We start from the raw sequence: 21,864 nt of genomic DNA, 5'->3' as shown, positions 1-21,864 counted from the left end.
GCAGCCTCTCAGCAACATCCCTGATCCGAGCCCCTGGTAGGCAACACCTCCCTCAAGACTGGGTCAGGAAGACACATGGGTGCCTCTGTGCCCTTCAAAGTAGAGTCACCTGCTACTATAACCCTCCACTCTTTCTTGGGTGCACCAGCAGTGGTCCTCTTTACTGGTGCATCAGCAGGTTGTTCATTTGGTGCGGTGTGTGTTTTCTTATTAGCTCCCTGCAGAGCTGTGAATCAGTTCTATGTGGGGAAATCAGATTTTGGAGGAAGACCTTTGCTTGTTATTCTCCTCTTCCTCCTTTCTTTGTGTTGTTTTTATATTTGTTACTAGCTCCCAGCTTCCTGGATTAATGCCCTCCTTTTCTGTATGCCCTGTGGTGGACACTTGAGGCTCCTGCACAGTTTGGGCCTGGAGCAAGCAGTCCAGGTCCCTCTCAACTTCCCTGACATCTTTCAGCCTATTGACAGTGTCCCGCAGCTCAGGCCCTGCTGCAGGAGGACCTCTAACTGGGCACACCGAGTGCAGCCCTATCCATTATGCACTCCTGCCTCCATAGACAAATGGAAGCACCAACTACACTCGGAGGTTTGCGCTGCAGCTTCCTCTCTCACCGGTTATGTCTGGTTCCGATACTGCCACTGCTGGGGCAGCCAGAGCAGCCAGGCCCTGGCCCTGAGGCGAGCGCTCCCCATCCTGTTTGCTACCCACTCGCACTGCCGGGGCCAACTGCTGCACCACGCCCTGCTCCAGCACTCCTGGTCGCTCACACTCCCCTGGGCTGTGTTCTACCCGCTCCGGGCAGTGCCATCCCTCCTGGCACTGGCCCCTGTGAGCCCCTGCTCGCGTCAGCAAAGCTGTGGGCTCCTGGGCAAGACCTTTTGAGGTATTGAGGCTCCCTCAGTAGCTCTCGCTACTCAGAACTAAGGCTCCTGGACGTAGGGTTTCCCCTCACTCAAGGATTGAAGGCTCCTCTATGGAGATACCTCAGCAAAACAGTGTTTAAACATTACCAGTTTCAAGAATGAAGAGCTCAGCTTTTACATGGGTATAAAACCCATGCTTTCCTAGAACTGCTAATTCTCTTGGTATTTGTCACAGCAGTTTCAGAAGTTATGAAAAGAAGAATGTCATGTTGAAAGTTCTCAGATTTTCTTATCAAAATGTCAGAAGAGATGATAAAAACATTCAAGTCTATTTCAAATTCTTCTCGCTGTTCTGTCCCTCCTGCTAATTTATTGCAATATCAGTTCACTCTTTTCACATGAAGACAGTTCTGTCCTGGATGTATTTGAACTGATGAAGAAAAAGCTCCAACAAAATTTTTGTCTTTTTTTGCAGTAAAATAGAGTAAATGTCAAATACAAGGTACAAGAAATTTGTTTAGACTGAAAGAGCTAGGATTTAGACTTCTGAGTTCATGAAGCTAAATCTTATACTCTGAAGATGTTCAGACTTGCCAGAAAATTTCTTAGTAAATTATTTAACTGCCTGACTATTAGACTTGCTGTCAATGAAGACATGGAAGTCCTGGGAGCTCCACTATTTTTTACTGTGAAATACACATGAAAGGTCATGAAATATACATGAATGTATATTTTAATGTTAATATTAATTAATATAATTACTAATTAATATTAGTAATTAATTGGTAATTAGTAATTAAAAGTAATTAAAAGTAGTTAGTAATTAGTAATTACTAATTAATATTCATAATTAATATAATTTAATATTTAATGTGAAATATGCAGGAAAAGTTCACTTCTATAAACAACAACTGCTGTAGACCACAGAAACCATTTATAGAATACTGCTGTTACACCCCTCCTAACAGTACAGGAATATTCCAACAAAGGATATCTTCTTTTTTAATATTATGAAAAAGTAAATGGACATTATTTACCATTTTAGTAAGTTCCAAATTTGCTTAGCAAAACTGAAATTATTTAGGAATATTTAACCAATTTTCAACTGTCCTTAAAGTTTTGTGGGAGTACCCATAAATCATAAAATTATAGAATCATAGAATAGTTAGGGTTGGAAAGGACCTTAAGATCGTCAAGTTCCAACCCCTGCTTCTCTTTCTCTGAGTTTGCCTTTGATCTGCTTACAACAGATGTGGTGAGGCTAGTACAACTAAGTGGAAAGCTGCTGCCTCATCAGTTACAAGTTTCCAAACATGTTATGTGTATTTATGTAAGACCTCCAGTCAGCTGGGGCCTGACCTACTAGAAAGAAATTCTGCTGAGAAGGGCCTGGGAGTACTGGCAGACGGTAAGTTGACTATGAGCAGGCAGCATGGCCCTGTGGCCAGGAGGACCAATAGTATCTTGGTATGCATATTAAAATTAATCTTATTTGTTTTTGAACTGCATGATATCATCATAATTGAATAACATGCTGAAAGCAGATTAGAGCTCATATAGTGACTCACTAGTGCATTAGAGATTCACAGGATTCTCTTTAAATGTGAAATTAAAACAAGTATTTAAAGTGAAGTTTATATCATGAAACAAACTAAGAATATATTTTAGAAATCAGACTTACCACTCTTGGTCAAATACTGAACATTTGACATCACTTCTTCAGTGTAAGTCCCTGGTTCGTAATTGTCCATCTCACCCGAAACAATATGAGCTACTCTTGAAGCACGACCTCGGATTGCACCTGCTGCACGATCTAAATTGTCTGCATTTTGCTCTCTCAGTGCAATGATACACTTGTTTACGTCCTCAAGAATATGGCTTTCTGCAAATAAAACAACATTTCTTTTAAGATAAGCCTCTTACACAATCAGACGTATTTTAGACACGGAGTTGATTGCATTTTTCTTCCCCTGTTGAAATGCATTGGCCAACACAAGCTTGGATAAAAAAACTTACAATGTAAAATGAACACTGAACTGTCCTTGAAATTCTTAAAACAACTTACTGAATCTTAGAATTCAAAGGTACAGTAATAGTCTCCTATAAGCAACAGCAACAATAAAAGGTCGAGTAGAGAGTGTGAAAAATCTGAAAATCACAAAACCTCACATGCATAGCAAATGCTTGCAGAATGAAGGAAAATTTCATGGGAATAAAACTGTTACGTACTTCTGAAACTTTCTTAAGCCTTAAGTGACAGAAGTTGCCATGAGATGAATCTCTGTCAACAACTGCTCCAACAATTAATCTACCTTGTTTTATATCAATGTGTTACAATGTTCATGGCGAATCAAACTCTTAGATGAATAGAATGAGAAGTATTTTTGCCTGGTATTAAAATTATGCTACTACTTATTAAATTATTGTGATACGCATCATTATAGATTACGTATTTTACATATGATTTACATTTCTTATTTATAGCAATATATTGACTGTATTACTACGTATATGTTTATATGCTATTGGTGAGGTTCAAATAAATATTTGCAAATATGCACATACATACAGTATCACTTATCAATATATTAACACGATGACATAGCACTGGCTTTCCTGATACAGCTACTTTATTTCATTATGTCTTCTTGCCAAAGAATATTCCTCCCCTTCATCTATCTCTGTCATTGCCTAATAATAGCACCTCTTTTTTATATGACGCTTTCATTTCTTCAATATTCTTTCCTTATTAGAATTTTCCTGTTTAAAATTCATCACCACCTCAGAAATATAAAGCCCCATTAAGGAAACAAATTATTTATTGCTTCATCATTTCTACAGCAACTGGTTTATTGTCAACTCTAGTTACATGATTTGCTATAACATATTCTAAGCTTATATATTTTTACTTTACAAATTAAAACATACACACACTACAATCACCTTCTGTCTGACCAAACATATATATATTCAAAATTTAACATTTGTAGCACAGGAAAGGAACACAAAGTTTGGGACTAGCAGGGAGATGCTGGTAATATATGTGAAACACGTAATGACACAGAACCTCTGAAAGTAAAAAAGTCTCTTAGACACCAGTTCTTCGATGAGAAATTAAATGCAACCACCTGCTTCACCCAGCCTCCCACCGTGGGAAAATGCAGAAGACAATCAGAAAAAAGGTAAACCCCATATGTTAAGAACAGTATAACTGAAATAAAGTACAATATAGCAATAACCGTGTATAGGACCTGATGAAATCCACCCGCGGGTCCTGAAGAAGCTGGCAAATGAAGCTGCTAAGCCACTGTCCATCGTATTTGAAAAATCATGGCAGTCCGGTGGAGTACTCTACGACTGAAAAAAAGGGAAATATAATCCCCACTGTCAAGAAGGGGAAAATGGATGATCCAAGGAACTACAGACCAGTCACTCTCACCTCTGTGCCTGGCAAAATCTTGGAGCAGATCGTCCTGGAAGGCATGCTAAGGCACATGAAAAACAACATGGTGCTTGGTGACAGCCAGCATGGCTTCACTAAGGGAAAATCCTGCCTGACCAATTTGGTGGGCTTCTATGATGGGGCTGTGGAACTGATGGACAGGGGTAGAGCAGTTGATTTCATCTCCCTGGACTTGTGCAAAGCGTTCAACACTGTCCCACATTACATCCTTGTCTCTAAATTGGAGAGACATCAATTTGATAGGTGGACCACTCGATGGATAAAGAACTGGCTGTATAGCCGCACACAAAGAGTTGTGGTCAACGGCTCAATGTTCGGCTGGAGATCAAAAACAAGAGGTTTCCCTCAAAGATCGGTGTTGGGACCGGTCTTGTTTAACATCTTTGTCGCTGACATGGACAGTGGGATTGAGTGCACCCTCAGCAAGTTTGCCAATGACACCAAGCTGTGTGGTTCGGTTGATACGCTGGAGGGAAGGAATGCCATCCAGAGGGACCTTGACACGCTTGTGAGGTGGGCTGATGCCAACCTCATGAAGTTTAACCATGCCAAGTGCAAGGTCCTACATCTGGGTCGGAGCAATCCCAGACACAGCTACATGCTGGGCAAAGAAGAGACTCAGAGCAGTGCTGCAGAGAAGGACTTGGGGGTGCTGGTCGATAAGAAAATGAACATGAGTCGGCAGTGTGCACTTGCAGCCGAGAAAACCAACCGTATCCTGGGCTGCATCAAAAGGAGTGTGACCAGCAGGTCAAAGCAGGTGATTCTGCCCCTTTATTCTGCTCTCGTGAGACCTCACTTGGAATATTGTGTGCAGTTCTGGTGTCCTCAACATAAAAAGGACATGGAACTGTTCGAACAAGTCCAGAGAAGGGCCACAAGGATGATCAGGGGACTGGAGCACCTCCCATATGAAGATAGGCTGAGAAAGTTGGGGCTGTTCAGCCTGGAGAAGGCTGTGTGGAGACCTCATAGCAGCCTTCCAGTATCTGAAGGGGGCCTATAGGGATGCTGGGGATGGACTCTTCATTAGGGACTGTAGTGATAGGAAAAGGGTTAACGGGTTAAAACTTAAACAGGGAAGTTTAGGTTAGAAATAAGGAAGAAATTCTTTCCTGTTAGGGTAGTGAGGTACTGGAATGGGTTGCCCAGGGAAGTTGTGAATGCTCCATCCCTGGCAGTGTTCAAGGCCAGGTTGGACAGAGCACTGTGTGACATGGTTCAGTGTGAGGTGTCCCTGCCTGTGGCAGGGGTGTTGGAACTAGAGGATATTAAGGTCCTTTCCAGCCCGAACTGATGATTCTAAGATTCTATGATAATCATAATGAAAAGAGAGATAACAAAAAGCGAAAGAAACAAACACCAAGAAAAAGCAGTCATGCAAAATGCAGTTGTCTCACCACTGACGAGTTCCAACCCCTTCCCCAAGCAGCCATCAGGCCCCTTCCAGCCAACTCCCACCAGTTTCTATACTGAGCATGACATACTGTGGTACGGAATATCCCCTTGAATAATTCTCGTCAGCTGCCCTGCTTATTCTCCATTGTGGCTTCTTGTGCCCCTCCTCACTGGCAGAGCATAAGACTGAAAAGTTCTTGACTTTGGATAAGCACTGCTTAGCAACAGCTAAAACATCTTGTGTGTTATCAACATTATTTTTAGAGTATATTAAAAAACTGCGCCAGCTAGAGAGAAAAGTTATTCTATCACAACCAAAACCAGGACACATTTTCTCAACATTTTTTAAATGGCAATATTAAAGTTCTATCTGTGCTTAAACTATTTTTTGGTACTCAAATATATAGTAATAGGAAAAAAGAACATCAGCAGGAAGGATGGAGATGAAGGAGAAAATGCTGGTACTAATGTAAGACTGGTAATAAAGTCAAAGGGTAGCAGACCTGAGTAAGAAGCTAGAAGACAGTTATGTCAAGAGTTACAGAGTAAACAGATATGTCGCATGCTAGCATTCCCATCTATACCACCAATACTGAAGGGCATACTCCATTTTTTCAGGCAAAGCGATGCAAACATAGAATTTAACTTAGGATATAAAGGGTAATACAATATAGTTGAAAAAGAGAGTATGTTTATAGCCTTAAAGCTTAAAGACTTCTTAAAAACTTCCACATTAGTGTTGGCCTTGAATTTCCTTTTGCCTCTCACAGAATGAAATACGAACATCAGAAAGGTAGGATGTGAAGGTAACAGTTTTTCTCTATCTTCAGAAGAACCATTGTGAAACCTCTCTTGCACTAAGCCATGAATAATTTAGAGCTTGTTTTTTCTTGTTAACTCCCATGACTGCCATTCAGTACACCAGTGTTAAATTACATTTTTTGTTATAGAGTAAATTGGACAACCACGGTAATTTGGACAGACCAAACACACCATCAGGTAATTGTGAATTACTGACTCCACCTGACATGAGTATCTTGGGATTTTACCTATGCAAAATTTATGAATTCTGGTTCAGTTTATGGTACTGCTACATCACAGAATACCTCTGCTCATCTGAAATGTCCATACCCTTTCAGGTACAGGTCACCAACCTCCAAGGTCAGCCGAAAAGGAAGAGACTTTGTTAGCACTGTTTGTTCAGTCTGTAACTACACCCATGAGGTGCCCATCTACATGCAAGTCAAGCAATAAGAGGTCCAGCGACAACTTCAGTTCCACCCATGCCAAACACAACACATGAAACAATGATAGAAAGGGGCAAATAACAAGGTGTGCACAGATGTTACCGGGACCACCCTGTGCTGTACAGGTTAATATCTCATCTTTCTTTCCCATCTTTTCTTCTGTGCATTCCACAGTAGGAATCTTCCGAATAAACCAGTATGCAAATGTGTCCAAGGTTGAAAAGGGCTGAAGAACTGAATTAAAGAGAAGGCTGACGTGCACAGAATGCAGGAGAAAGGACTAAACCCCACACTTCTGCTGCCATAGTTACATCTGAAATGAAGTAGTATAGGTCACCACTGCATTAAGTTTAATATTGTTCAAGTATTAATAGAGATAATCACAGAAATAGACAGCAGAACCTCCACTTCAAGTGAGGAATAAACTGCCTTGTTGCTGCTCAGCAAAGACAACTAAAGGACTTACTCCTGTGTAAATAGAGAGGTAGGGCTCTTCCGATACCTACCAAGTGAAATCTCCATAATAGAAAAGTGTAGTTAACTGGTTATTTTGTGTGATATACATGCCACAGAATCATAGAATCATAGAATAGTTAGGGTTGGAAAGGACCTTAAGATAATCTAGCTCCAACACCCCTGCCATGGGCAGGGACACCTCCCAATAAACCATGCCACCCAAGCCTCTGTCCAACCTGGCCTTGAACACTGCCAGGGATGGAGCATTCACAACTTCCCTGGGCAACCCATTCCAGTGCCTCATCACCCTAACAGGAAAGAACTTCTTCCTTATAGCCAATCTAAACTTCCCCTGTTTAAGTTATAACCCATTACCCCTTGTCCTATCACCTGCTTCGACATGCTGGTGACGCTCCTTTTGATGCAGCCCAGGATACGGTTGGCTTTCTGGGCTGCAAGTGCACACTGAAGCCAGCTCATGCTCATTTTCTCATCGACCAGCACCCCCAAGTCCGTCTCCACAGGGCTGCTCTGACTCTCTTCTCTGCCCAGCCTGTAGCTGTGCCTGGGATTGCTCTGACCCAGGTGTAGGACCTTGCACTTGTCATGGTTAAACTTCATGAGGTTGGCATCAACCCATCTCACAAGCGTGTCAAGGTCCCTCTGGATGGCATTCCTTCCCTCCAGCGTATCAGCCGAACCACACAGCTTGGTGTCATTGGCAAACTTGCTGAGGGTGCACTCAATCCCACTGTCCATGTCACTGACAAAGATGTTGAACAATACCGGTCCCAACACCAATCCCTGAGGGACACCACTTGTTTTTGGTCTCTAGCCTGACATTGACCTGACAGCGATTGACCACAACTCTTTGCATGCGACCATCCAGCCAGTTCTTTATCCACTGAGTGGTCCATTCATCAAATTGATGTCTCTCCAATTTAGAGACAAGGATATTGTGTGGGACAGCGTCAAATGCTTTGCACAAGTCCAGGTAGATATCAAGTGAATTGAAAGAAGTATTGCATGTGGCCTAATGGAAATACTGTATGAATGGAACACATGACGGAAAGCTCAGAATTTTCAAACCTTTTAAGAGATGTCAACCATAATACTTTTATGGAGAAAGAAAAAGCAAACTTGAGGCCAGATACTAATGGAAATGCAATTAGACCTGGATGTTGTGGTCTGAGATCCCAACTACTTGCTTCCTTCCAAATTGCTAAGCCTACTTTTAAGTAATTTTAGAATCTTAACTATCAACACTCATAATAATATCAAGGAATATAAATTAGAATGTGGTATATCCTTCCAGATACTTTGTTTCAAAGAAGACAGGCACAGATTTAATTAACTGTATATTGTTGTCGTGGTTTAACCCACAGCCAGACAGCTTGTTACCCACTTCCCCCTTCTTGCCCTCCCCCTACTCCTGGGGGAAAGGAGAGGAGAATCAAAAAGAAATGCAACTCCCACGGGTTGAGATAAGAACAGTTTACTAACTAAGGTATAACACAAATCACTACTGCTGCCACCAATAATAGTAATGATAAAGGAAATAACAAGGGAAGAGAATACAACACCCCATCACCAGGTGACCGATAACTTGCCCCCCCCAGCCCGATCAAGCACCGACCCATACCTCCTCCAACCCTGCAGTCCACCTAGCCCTTTCCGGGTAACTCCCAGTTACATCCTGGGCATGACGTGCTGTGGTATGGAATACCTCTTTGGTCAGTTTGGGTCAGGTGTCCTGTCTCTGCTTCCTCCCGGCTCCCCTCCTCCCTGGCAGAGCATGAGGCCCACAAAGTCCTTGGCCAAACCAAAACATCAGTGTTTTTCAGCTCTGTTCCCAGCTGAAAGTCAAAACACAGCCCTGCACCAGCTACCAAGAAAGAGAAAAATGACTGCCACTGCTAAACCCAGGATAGACAATCTATCCACCCTGTACTAGAAAAGATGCGCAACATGTTTTTGTGCTACAACCATGCACTGCCTGCATGTAAGGAGTCAGTTGACAACAGAATGCACAGACAATATGTGCACTCAGTAACTATAAATGACCCTGTCCCCACATACAGGTACTATACAGCGAATGCTTTTCCAAGTATCTATAGGCAATACACAGTCTCTCTCAATGTTCTGAAGCTCTTTCCAGATGAGGTAGATCACAGTCAAGAAAACCTTGCTTATCTTCATTTTCCCAAGGCACAAACAAGTTTATACATTTGCCTTAGTACATCAATAGAAATCAGCACTGCTCACAGTACAGCTGAGACTATTTTAATCTGCATCTTTCTTACAGATGCTTCCTCCTATACAAAATGCATTCGATCAACTTTTGATTTTCGTCCAGGTATCCTACTTTCCAAAGCAGAAAAACGAATGCTAGGATGATGTACCATCACTCTGTCATCTGTCAGTATCTACTATAAGAGTTAGTTGTAACAATGGATTGATAGATGTTTAAAGAAATCGTCAAATTGCCACAGTCACCAGAGAAATTATCAAGAGTGGCTCACTGTACCTTCTGATTTTCCTCTGGGATTTTGGTGTAGTTGTACTGGCCAAAAATCATACCCCAGCTGAGCCAACTAGTGGATACTAAAGCTGTCTTTGACAAAGCCATGACTCACACTGTCCCTGGGACAAAATCAATAGTGATTCCTTTGCATTTCATCTGAAGAAAAAGACATGTGATGCCCTTCCACTCCACTTGGCATTTATGAGGTCTGAGTTGAATTACTTGTTATTTAAGTTTCCCCATTCAGTTCCAAGAAAATTGTGGACCAAATGGAGATATGCAAGGAAAAAATAAAAAAGGAGATTTAAGAAATACAGTATACGAAAAAGTATTAGAAAACTCAAGTTTGGTCTCCTGAAGACAAGATGGAAAATAAAAAGTACTTTTCTGCAAACCCCAAACCATAAAATTAGATGCAGAAGTATGCAGTGATAGTTTAGCCTGACCAAAATGATTTCTATCTTTTACCATCCATTCACATGATAAAATGGGAAGCAAAGCAGCTTTTTACAAAAAGTAAACTTCCTTTCAGACCACTCCTATTCCCTGGATGTGGTAGTACCTTATAGTGTTCTGCAGAAAAGGATTCCAATGTTTCCAATAATGGCACTACCTAGTATGGTAACAGACATACTTCCAGGGACGCACAATGCTTTGGTGAATTCCCAAAAGATTTTTGAAAGCAAATATTTATTAATAATATCCATAGTTAGATTTAGCAACTTCTGGTGCCAAAGCTAAAAGAACAGGACCACCAAGTGGAAGGTGCAAGTCCGAGTATATCATTCCACGGTATCAGTCCTCCTATATTCAGAACAAAAAAAGAAGTTGCATTTAATTCCCACCTTTTTGCTACATACTGAAGTTCAGGGAATACCTAATGAGCAATCTTATGAAACAGATTTTCTTGGCACTTGGGGCTCTTTTAATATAGTATCTACATTCTACAAAAAAGACAGTGTCTTATACACTTTTCAAAAAATTAATCACTGGTGATCACTTAATGTTTAAAGACCCTGGGAACTTCAATAGAACAATTCTTTAATCAAAAAGTGGAAAAAAAAATTACTCAGAACAAGGAAGGTAATTTTTTCTCTGATTGTATTACTAAATATATTTTATCTGTAAAAACTAAGAAACTAGATGATAATTTCTAATATTATTTGTTGCTAATCCATCTGAAAACACTCTCATTCTATCTCAGACTAAGAGTGGCATTGAGAGGCAGGACTCATAATGGCCTGATATTTATTCAACCGCATGCATGGTGCTTCCAAAACTCTTTAGACATGTACACCTACAGTATAAAATGCACGTAAGTGTGATGTCAGGCAAGGAGGAGGATCCAGAAAGTTATAGGCTAAGGCTTCATACCAATTCCTGGAAAAATTATTGAATAAGATCTCATGGAAGGCACTTTCAGGCCTTGAAAGACAGAAAGATGATAATGAATAAACAGCATTGATTTACCAAGCGCAAATCAAGCATGGCCAAACTGACTGCTTTGAGTGACATAGGACTGACTCTGTGGATGAGGGGAGTGCATTGATTATTGCTTACTTCAAGAACATTTTTTACACAGTCTCCTTACAGAAAAAATAGAGTGATAGCATCTGGGTGAGTGAACAAGGTGGATGAATCAGCAGTCAGACCATAAGGCTCACAGAGGCATGGTCAGTACTTCAAAGTGAAACTGGAGGCTACTTAGGACAGCTGCTCTTCAGGAAGGGACCCTGAGGCTGCCAGTGCTTAACTTCTTCATTAACACCTTAGGCAGTAACACGGAATGCATCTTCAGCAAGCCTGGTGGTGACATCAAGTTGCTAGACTGGCTGGCTGGTACTCTAGAGGACAGGGCTGCCACTCAGAGCAACTGCGACAAGCTGGGCAAATGCACCAACAGGCTATTGGTCAGAAATTGAAGCAAAGAAAACTTAGAACTTAATGTAAGGGGCATGGAGGAGTGAGAGGGATGGGAGTAGTTCTTCATTATGAGCATGGTGGAACATCTTAACAAATTGCCTGTGAAGACCACAAATTAACTGATCCAGAGAAATGGGTGCAAATACTTTTGTTTTCAGGTGCTAGGTAAAATAAAGTAATATTATTTTAAACTGAGGAAGTCTGCCACAATGACAGTCTCTTCCTGAAAGAGATCGATGCAAAGTGATCATATTTTGAAAAATGTACATGAAAAGCCTCTTAGTTAATAAGAATGTCTCACATTAATGGGTACTAGGCTGCAAGGACAAATTTTCCTGAAAGAGCATACCTAGGAAGTATGCCAGAGAGTTCCAGGAAAGAGTGAGCTAACCTGGAGAAAGGTAAGATAAAGGTGTCCAGTGTTATGGACATAAGCACCGTAAACACAAAAATATGGTGACTATCTTACACAGTGAGCTGGAGGCTGAAAGACAAAACCTACAAGACAGGAGGAAAAAAAGGGATGGAAAATGAAGGTGAATGTGGGCAGAGAAAAGAGGGAATGGCATAAAGGCACCCCCTTTGGCAAGGTACTTAAAATTCTTCAGGATCTATCATTAGTCGTGAAAGTTGCTACAGATGACTTCTGAAGGAAAAGAGAAGAAACATATTGAACTGTATAACAAATCTCTTGTTTATGTTTCTTCAAACTTCAACTTGTAGTCTGAAACATTAACTTCTGTTCTATTCACAGAAAATTCTGTTCACAGATTTTACCTTATGGTGAATAAAGTATTTATTGAGTTGGCAGCCTCTCCTTAAGGTTCATTTTCATTCACATATGCACAAATGATTCTAAAATGTTAGCATTTAAACCAAGGAAGCTAAACAGAGAAAAAAAAACCAAACAAAAAAATCCCCAGCACTTCACACACACACACAAAAGTCTCTAAAAATAACATTTTTTTAATTGCTTATTAATTACATACTTGGCAACCCAAAACCATCAGTTTAACTAGGTAATAATTTTAGATTACAGAATATTTATCTCCCTGCATGACTGAGAATCTTATAGCAATATTAATCCTTTCAACAGTTTTATTTCTTTCCCCCATTTACTTTAACATGATTACAATGAGATTTGGTTCATGGTAACTGCTTGTGCTCCAATACGTGCCTGCCATTTCCTGGGCACAAAATTAAGCCTACGGACAGGCTTTCTTGTCAGCTTCCCCATTCAGCATCCAGTTGTATTCCGGGACCTTGGGGAAATTAAGGAAGCAGTATCTTATATTCTCAGCATATTTAAGTTTCTCTCCTTTCCTAGAACTTTACATGAGCAAGGCCTAGAGAACTCTGAAAACAATGAACTACACTGTAAAAGCATACAAGCAATCTTAATGTTTAGGTAAGAATCTGGAGAGAAGAAAGGCAGAGAAAAAGTAGACCAGAAGCATGGAGGCCTGGATGGGCCAGAGAGAAACAGAAGCCAGAAAAAAGCAAAAACATGAGTGTACCCAGCTGCACAAGGGTTCAGTACCTACACACTCCAATTCTTTCCTGGGCTACAAAACCAAGGAAACACTTTCCTCCAGAAAAAGGCAGGGGTGGCATGCACTCATATAACTTGCTCCTAGCCTTTTTATTTGGCCTAGTCATCTTAAACACATCTGTAACAACAACTGAAATTATATGTTTTAGAGACAATCAACCTCATTATTTACATACACATGTAAATGTATTCAAATGACTTAGCCCTTAGAGTACCCCATTTCTTCCTTCTGGCTATAAAAAGATGAAAATGCTTATTCTAAAAATTACGGGAGATGGTTCATACTCCCATTATCCATGATACTGTGCAGGGCAACAAAGAATTTTTAATGTATTAATACTCTGTAATATGATGCTGACTTTGTAGGACAAGATAGAAAAATTATGAATTGGAGATGGTAACAGGACATTAAAGAAGAGACAATGAGGGAGAAGAAGAAATAGAGCATTCTTGTTTAATCTCTGGAAATCAGCACAACCACAAATCATGTTGCAGTATGTCCTCCCACCTCCAGCTGCTACTAAGTTCCAGAATGAACAAATTTTACTCAGACTAGCCATGTCTCAGCTATGAACCTAAGAAACTATGTTAATAACCATTCTTTTCTCAAAGAGTATTCTCTTCACCAAAGCACCCATAACCAACATACAGTAAAATTTTTCGGTGTGCAATTTACCTTTCTAAAAAAAACAAATTGAACTTCAGCTTCATCAAGTATAATGCAATAAATCACTTCAATCCCATGTTAACTCCCGGTAACACTGACCAGAATGCCATTTGACCCAGCCTGGGAAACTAGGCAGCAGTGGACTAGACAACGTTTTCTTTTAATCAGCTATTGCAGGTAAGACTGACTGTTCAATGTTATGTTATTCATATTAGAAGTCTCATAGTACATGAGTATCTCTTACATCTGATCACAAATGTGGGGACCTAAAAAAAGCCTCCCCTTTCCTCTTCCATAACAACTACTACGTCAGTGGACCTGTATTATACACCCAGTTTTGCTTAACTGCTCCAAAAAGCACCTCCACCATTTAAATACATTTACACCTAAACCAGTAAGTGCTTCCAGACAGATGAAAGAAGCCATGAATTAACCAGCATACATCGCTCATCTCCTATACCATTTTTCAGAAATACAAGTTTTAGTGAACACACCATGCTGGAAGAACGTTGCCAGGTAACCTTAACTCTGCATTAATAGGTTAATTGACTCTTGTCTTTTGTTTCTTCACTGAGGTGTGAGGATGGTGAATGAGAGATAACAGTCAAAACAGGGGAGGATCTGAAGGGGGTGGGGAGGAAATCGTTGCAAGGATAATGAGGTTCACTAGAATAATTAACAGTTGTTCAGACAGGTTGTAAAATCTCTATTCTTGGTCCAAACACAGTGTGGGCCCAACTGTGAGAAATAGGATAGACTAAACCTTGAGGTCCCTTGCAACCAGAATAATTTTATGATTCTGTGATAGAGGGAAAAAACAATAAAAACTGCCAGCCAAAAAGACCCTGGGCTAAGGCAGACCTATCCAGGCTCTACAATTACTGAAACACCCTTCTCTGCATCAGCAAGTCCTTTTACAGGTTTGATCATAAAATTCTTCAGAACATTTGCCACCCACTGTCAGCTTTAACTTAGACTTTCCTTCTCAGTTTCTTATCTCAGACATAGTAATTACTTTTCACTCTTCCCTTCAGCTATTGGATAATGGATAATCGTTTGCCTTACTACACAAAAATATGGCTGATTTCTTATGTGGTATTCAGTTCATAAAATACACAGGAAAACCATTTTCTTTATACTCTGGGCCGGTTCCCTTCATTTATAGCAATCCATAATCAAAGCATTTATTATTCTCCTCAGAACACTCACCAAAAAATGTGGGAGACAGCATCCCTGTCACCTTTATGAACCTCAGCTAAAAATTTTGTGAGGCTTCTTCTGCCAGTGGATGAACTACAAAAGAAGAGATACTTTTCTTAGGAATTTTTATTTCTGCCATTTGATTCTTCATTCCAATCAGCCTTTCAGCTGTGTACTGGAGCTCTCTTGGAGGGGAGAATTCTTAATGACAAGAGAAGATTCTCCTTCAGCATACGAGCAGGACTCTGCATCATACACAAAATGCTCCACAAGCCTTTGTTTGGTCTTTTGTGCACAACTTGCCCCATTTGAAGGCAGAGTTGCTCACACAGCTGATGAATTAAAGCAGATAGAGGCTAAACCAAGAGTTGTATTCTCAGTGATGTAGTTCTCAGTAGAAGCAGAGATTCGATTATCCGTATCATTTGCTCTGCTAAAAGAGAAGAGCTGAAGTCTGCAGTTTTACTGCCTTACGTGAAATATGAGCTGGCCCTAAACAGGGCATAAATAAATCTGTTTTCTGCCCCTCTGTGGTGGTGAAATGGAAAATTTAGTGTTGCTTTCTAAATTCTGCATTGAAAATCCAAATCTAGCTAAAATATTATTTAATTTCATGAAAATATCTCTTAAAAACTCAGAAAGGTCTTGATATATCATAAATCCTTAAGTCTAAAATGGCAAAAGCAATGTTCTCTGAATAACAGATTATGTAGAGGAATTAGTTTATGCCAGGAATTATACAGTTTTCCACTGAGCTCCAGCCTTATCTCACTAGAAATGAAAGCCTTTTGAACAGTGATATAACTAAGCAGATTACACAGAAAGAGTTCATAGCATGTATCTTAAAAATCAATGTATAGCTGATATCCTGGTTATTAATTTCAGTGGAAATGGTACTGCATGAAGACCTGGCCCTTTTCCTAGTTTGGACTAAAAGCATGAAGAAAAAAATCTGCAATTACCAGGGAACACTCCACGCCTGTCTTTGAATCAGTTTAGAATTTGGCCAATTTAGCACCTTCAAAAGATTTAAGAATTCACAAAAGATTTAAGAAGAATTAACAAACATTAAAATTTATTACTTACTTCCTTTTGATGGATTAGTGGTGTATAACTGGAGACCTTTTGCATTATCTGTTTTACAATGTGTGCAACAAAGCAGGCCATATTATGTTAAAAGGTAGCTATTTCATTTATTTCTAGAAAATACTGTCAAAAGTTAATAGCCATCTGCCACTCTGACAATTGTCCAGGTGAAAACACTGACTTTATGATAATATTCTCTTGTAACAGCTCTATATCTGGTACAGTGAGTATCTGAGGAACACCAAATAATTCTGTTTGAGAGAACAGCCAACCCACAGATAGTGCAAATGTTAACAGAGGGAAAACTAATTGACAAGAAATAATTTGGGGTAGGAAACTCCAAAGTCTTCCATCAAAAATGATAAATTTTAAGCTGTGATAAATTTATCAGTTCTCCTGGTGGAAGCATTATCCTCAAATTGCATTGTTTACTGTTGAAAATAGTTATCTCTCGAAGTATCAAACTTGCAGAAAGACAGACTGTCTTTTCATTAGGTCAGTTTTTCCACTGAAGTGTAACCTGGCATGATTTTTGGTGGTGGTGGAGGGGTGGTGGTGATGTTGGTTTGAGCATTTTTGGGAGGCTGGGGTTTTGTTTGGTTTTAAGGGTTTAAACTACCATTCACCACGTTTCTGGGGCCAAATTTAACATCTCTGCTAAACTTATTGACAACAGCAGCTCAGACACATCAGAATTTGTGTAACCTGTTGCAGACACAACTGGAGGTTCCAAAAGGCAGGCTGCCTTGCTGTCAAGAAAACCTCATTAGTATCTTATTGCTTGTTATCAAGTTCTCAAGAGAGGAGCTTAAAGGAATACATCACATTTAACCATCAACTTTTGCTGCACATGCAGGTACATATGTCTGTTTTCTCAAGTTTCATTTTTATAGCAAATATAGGTTGGACATGGTGCACATTAGCCTAGCTGGCTGTCAGTAGGAAAAGTGCATTCCAGGAGTTTCTGAACTACAGCACAACTGAAACCTGATCTCCCATTTAAAGATTTTGTGTCCTATCCTAGAAACAAGTCTGGCAATCTGTACCATAGTAGCACAGAATCACAAAATAACTTAGCACCACTGATCAAAAAAATCTTTCATTATAATTTGGTTGTGCTTATTTAGATACCATTTTTTTAGAACACTTGCATATGCTGCCAGTAGGCCCCATTACATTAAGCAAGCAGATCAATTCCTGCATAGCTGCACAAAACCATTAAAAGCTACTGCCACAGCTGAATCTGGAAAGCTATTAGAAACCAACCTGTTAGGAAATACACACACAAAACATTACTCCCAATCTGCATGAAACCCATGCATCTTTGACCATGCTCCAAAGGCTGCCAAATCTGAACTCAGCCACATCAAATACAAAGTGAATTCCAAATGCATGAGCCTTTAAAATAAATCTGGAAGAGGCTGAAAGCAATTTACACAAAGGTTGTGATAAGAAACAAATCTTGCAGGTAACTACATCTCAGCAACAACTTACTGAAATTCAATATGGAATTAAATATGAAATTTCAGTTTGCTACAGAAACTTTAATAATCCAGATGCCTAAGTCCACAGCTGAACTGCACTGCCTAGCTTCTTACTCCTGCCTGCTCACTGAGTGACTACTCTTATCCTCTACAGCTCTGCAACAAGTTCACCACTAAAACTTTCCCATAACCTTAATAACGGGTACAACAAAGTCCTTAATTAGAAAATGCTCATTTAAAGTAGCAGGGTTTTATGAGACAATACTTGCCAAAACAGTTTCTGAAAATCAGCGTGTGATACATAGTCCAATTTAGTGGCTAGAATATGGCATATTTAAAAAACGGTCTCTAAGAATGCATCAGTTACCTAAGAAGTGTGACACCATTATGATGTTTGCTCTTGACCCTAAGCAATCAGTATTGAAAGAGTAATTTGCATGTATATCGGTGTAGCAAGGACTGTCTGCTACTTCTGAGGCAAGAATATGGACAGCAAAGGAAGGGAGGGGGCAACACTACATTTTCAGTTAAAACAAAATGGATACAATGAGCATCAACAAATTTACAGGAACAAGACATTCCTCTAAAGGAAACTGAAAACAAACTGTTGCATTACTTGTTATGACATGTAACATATCAAGTTCTATTAGCCTTGATAATATAGTAAGAAAAACTGTGTACTATGGTGGTAACTTCTAAGGTGTTTGGATGGAATGAAGGGAAACAAACATATATATAAATAATTTCTGTTGGGCGAACAGGTAGAAACTTTTATATAAATTGAACAGAGAGAGTTCTTTATTAGTAATCATACTCAGATGAGTCAAAATAGCTTTGTAGAGAATCATGTGTCACAAGCCGTAGATTTTTAAAGGTGCTAGTGAACAGTAAGATAAGTGATTCATTTGATAGCTACAGACTGGATTTCCAAAAGGCTTTCAACTACTATGCCTAGACAACTCTGAGATGGCATGGGATGACATATTTTCCTGGGTGTTAATTCTTATAAAACAAAAAAGCCAAGATAGAAATAAGCAGACTGATTTCACAATTACATAAACCAGCAGTTCCACAGGGATGGGCACTGAAACTGTGATTTGATTTTTTCAGAAATAATATAAAAAGAGAGTATTGAAGCAATAAAAGAGGGATTTTATTTTCTTGTGTATTGTCTTATTTAAATAGCTAAGAACTGAAAATGGGTATCACAGTAACAATGATAGCCACATTCACAGAATCATAGAATAGTTAGGGTTGGAAAGGACCTTAAAGTCATCAAATTCCAATCAATGTCAATAAAGTCAAATTAATGTGTATAATGAAAAAACAGCCCTAAGTCTCTATAAAGTACTGAGCTATGAACTAGTTACTTTAAGCATAGAATTTCTGAAGCCAATTAAAAAAATTCTAGAAGCACACTTGCTCAAGAATTAGAAGGTTAACAATGCTAGGATCTTCCAGGAAAGTACCTCACAGTAATGAAAAAAGAAGTTTACTATTCCATCATAAACAATGATATGTCTACATGCTGCAAATATTTATTGTCCTTACTTCCATCTAAAAGCATCTATTTCATTAAGCAGCAGGACTAAAACCAGAACAACCTACTTTTTCACTAAATACATCTGTAAGTTGTTGAAATAATAGTTATGTAATGGTATGGAAGCCAGGTTAAAAGAAACAAGACACAGGAAAGAATATGTCCAGCAAGAGCACAGTTATATGATGGCTTCGACAGAACTTTCATGTGGGTCATTAAACTGATGAAAGCAATGCCAACAGAAGCAAACTTTGCATGCTCAGTGACACATGCATAGAGCTTTTAGCCTTCATCAAAAAGGGAAAAATTCAAAGCCATTTTCTTACACTACAGGCAAGAACCACAAAGAAGGAGCTCAACTGTTTTAGCGAATTACTTACTATCCAGAAGCACATGATAGTTGGGCCAAACAAACTTGGGGTAAATGGTATTGAAACTCGGTATAATTTACTTTCCTGTTTCAATACTGTTTCACCTTAAGCATATGTACCTCTACTTAGATTCTTATAGCTCTTTGAAAAAGCATGGCATGGCATTTTGCTAGTGCAAGTGACAAAAACCCAGCATGAAAACATTAAAGGCACTCTTAAGTGCCTGAATAGCATCTTGTTCTTCTCCCCTATCTCCATAGCTACACTAAGAGTGAATCTGTAATTGGCAATTTTTGTGATGCTTTCATCTGTAAACATGCTATATAGACTGGAAAAGTAGTAATAAAATGAACCAGAACTTTAAACCATTGATGGAAAACAAATTACACCAAGAGATATAAGCAAGCCAGAAATCTGAATCACTCCCTTAACCCTCACCCAAGTATTTACAGTATATTTTGTAGTTTATTTTGATTGACTTTAACTGTCCAGATTGCCATCTTCATGATTGTAGTTGTCCAAAGTGATTTGAAACATGAGTCTCATCAAAATCTAAAATTTAATGTCATAAATACTTACAGACCAAAGCCTGATCTTAAGATTCATTGTATTTGAATGCAGTTCATCAAGCATGGTTTATTTAACAGAAGATGTAGCAATATTATAAAGTTAAAAGAAGGGTGATCACAGCCATAAATTTGATGGATGGACCACTCAGTGGATAAGGACTTGGCTGGATGGCTGCACGCAAAGAGTTTTGGTCAATGGCTCAATGTCCCATTGGAAACCAGTAACAAGTGGTGTCTCTCAGGGATCAGTGTTGGGACCTATCCTGTTCAACATCTTTGTTGGCAACATGGACAGTGGGATTGAGTGCACCCTCAGCAAGTTTGCTGACAACACTAAGCTGTGTGGTTCAGTTGATACACTGAAATACCCAAGTGGTGGACCTGTGTCTTAACTCTTATCTCTGCCTGCATTGTTTGTATTCCTTGTAGGCTTTCTGTAAATTTTTATTTTATGATTGGTTGCAGTGGTTTGTTAATTTAGCTTTCGTACAGCTCTTTCCTGTCTTACTCTTCCAGATTCATGAGTTTACCCTTGTCCATCAAGTGGTCCATCCATCAAATTTATGTCCCTCCAGTTTAGAGACAAGGATGTCATGCAGGACAGTGTCACACGCTTTGCACAAGTCCAGGTAGATGACATCAGATCCTGATGCCCCTATCCATCATTTCTACAGCCCCATCTTAGAAGGCCACCAAATTTGCCCTTAGTGAAGCCATGTTGGCTGTCACTAACCACCTCGTTGTTTTTCATGTGCCTTTTCATGGTTTCCAGGAGAATCTTTCCATGATCCTGCCAGGCAGAGATGAGACTGACTTTCTCAGGTCTTCCATTTTCCCCTAGGAAGCTTCACTAAAATCAAATAAAAGCTACTAATAAAGCAGCCAAAAATGTTAGGGTTTGGGGTTTTTGTTTGTTTGTTTGTTTTGTTGTGGTGGGGGTTTTTTGGTTTGGTGGGTTTGGGGTTTTGGGGGGAGGGCATTTGCACCCACAAAACCTGCTTGTTCCAACAGCTTTACAGTAAAATCCTACCTTTTGCTGCTTTCCATGAAGTAGAAGTAATTTCTGATGCACAAGTTTACATTAAAAGGCAACTTCTGTCTTCTGTTCTAATGCTGTGGTATCTCAGTGTTTACGCTTGGAAAGACTTAACATACTCTTCGATTCCAAAGGAAAAATTAAGATATTGGGAACAAATTTCTAGGCTGCACAACTTCAGACTTTTAGGAAATTCCTCACACACACCGCATCTGGAGTATGCTCTTCCCAACTCCATTGAGTGGGAGAGTCAACTTTTCCCTGGATTTCCTGTGAAAGTCTGTACATCACAGTGGAACAAGATTATTACAGGACAGTGAAATATGACTCTCCCTCTTGCCAGGAGTGATTTGTTCCAATTCTTTAGTAAAAAAAAAAATAAAAATAAATACTCCCTTTTGCCTACTCAAGTCAGCTTGAATGATTTTTAGTCCTATCACAGAATCACCTTAGCAGCCTCAGAAATCTTTATCTAAGACACTTCA

General features: G+C 39.5%; 1 protein-coding gene across 4 annotated transcripts in view; it reads right to left on the bottom strand.

Annotated features, from left to right (window-relative positions):
* CTNNA3 (catenin alpha 3) overlaps window positions 1–21,864 on the bottom strand; it is a 739,429-nt gene that overhangs the window by 339,295 nt on the left and 378,270 nt on the right. For all 4 annotated transcript variants that reach the window (XM_061373990.1, XM_061373992.1, XM_061373991.1 and 1 more), the window contains exon 12: window positions 2,545–2,745. In XM_061373990.1, coding sequence (XP_061229974.1) covers window positions 2,545–2,745 — 201 coding nt within the window. The remainder of the gene's footprint in view (window positions 1–2,544; window positions 2,746–21,864) is intronic.

The sequence above is a fragment of the Neopsephotus bourkii genome, unplaced genomic scaffold (assembly GCF_033783945.1).
Source record: "Neopsephotus bourkii isolate Nb327-2 ecotype Australia unplaced genomic scaffold, CSIRO-AGI_Nbou_v1 NB_1634, whole genome shotgun sequence".
In the NCBI taxonomy this organism is placed as follows: Eukaryota; Metazoa; Chordata; class Aves; order Psittaciformes; family Psittacidae; genus Neopsephotus; species Neopsephotus bourkii.
Note: the sequence above shows the minus strand (reverse complement) of the source record. Positions and strands in the feature narration are given on the sequence as shown.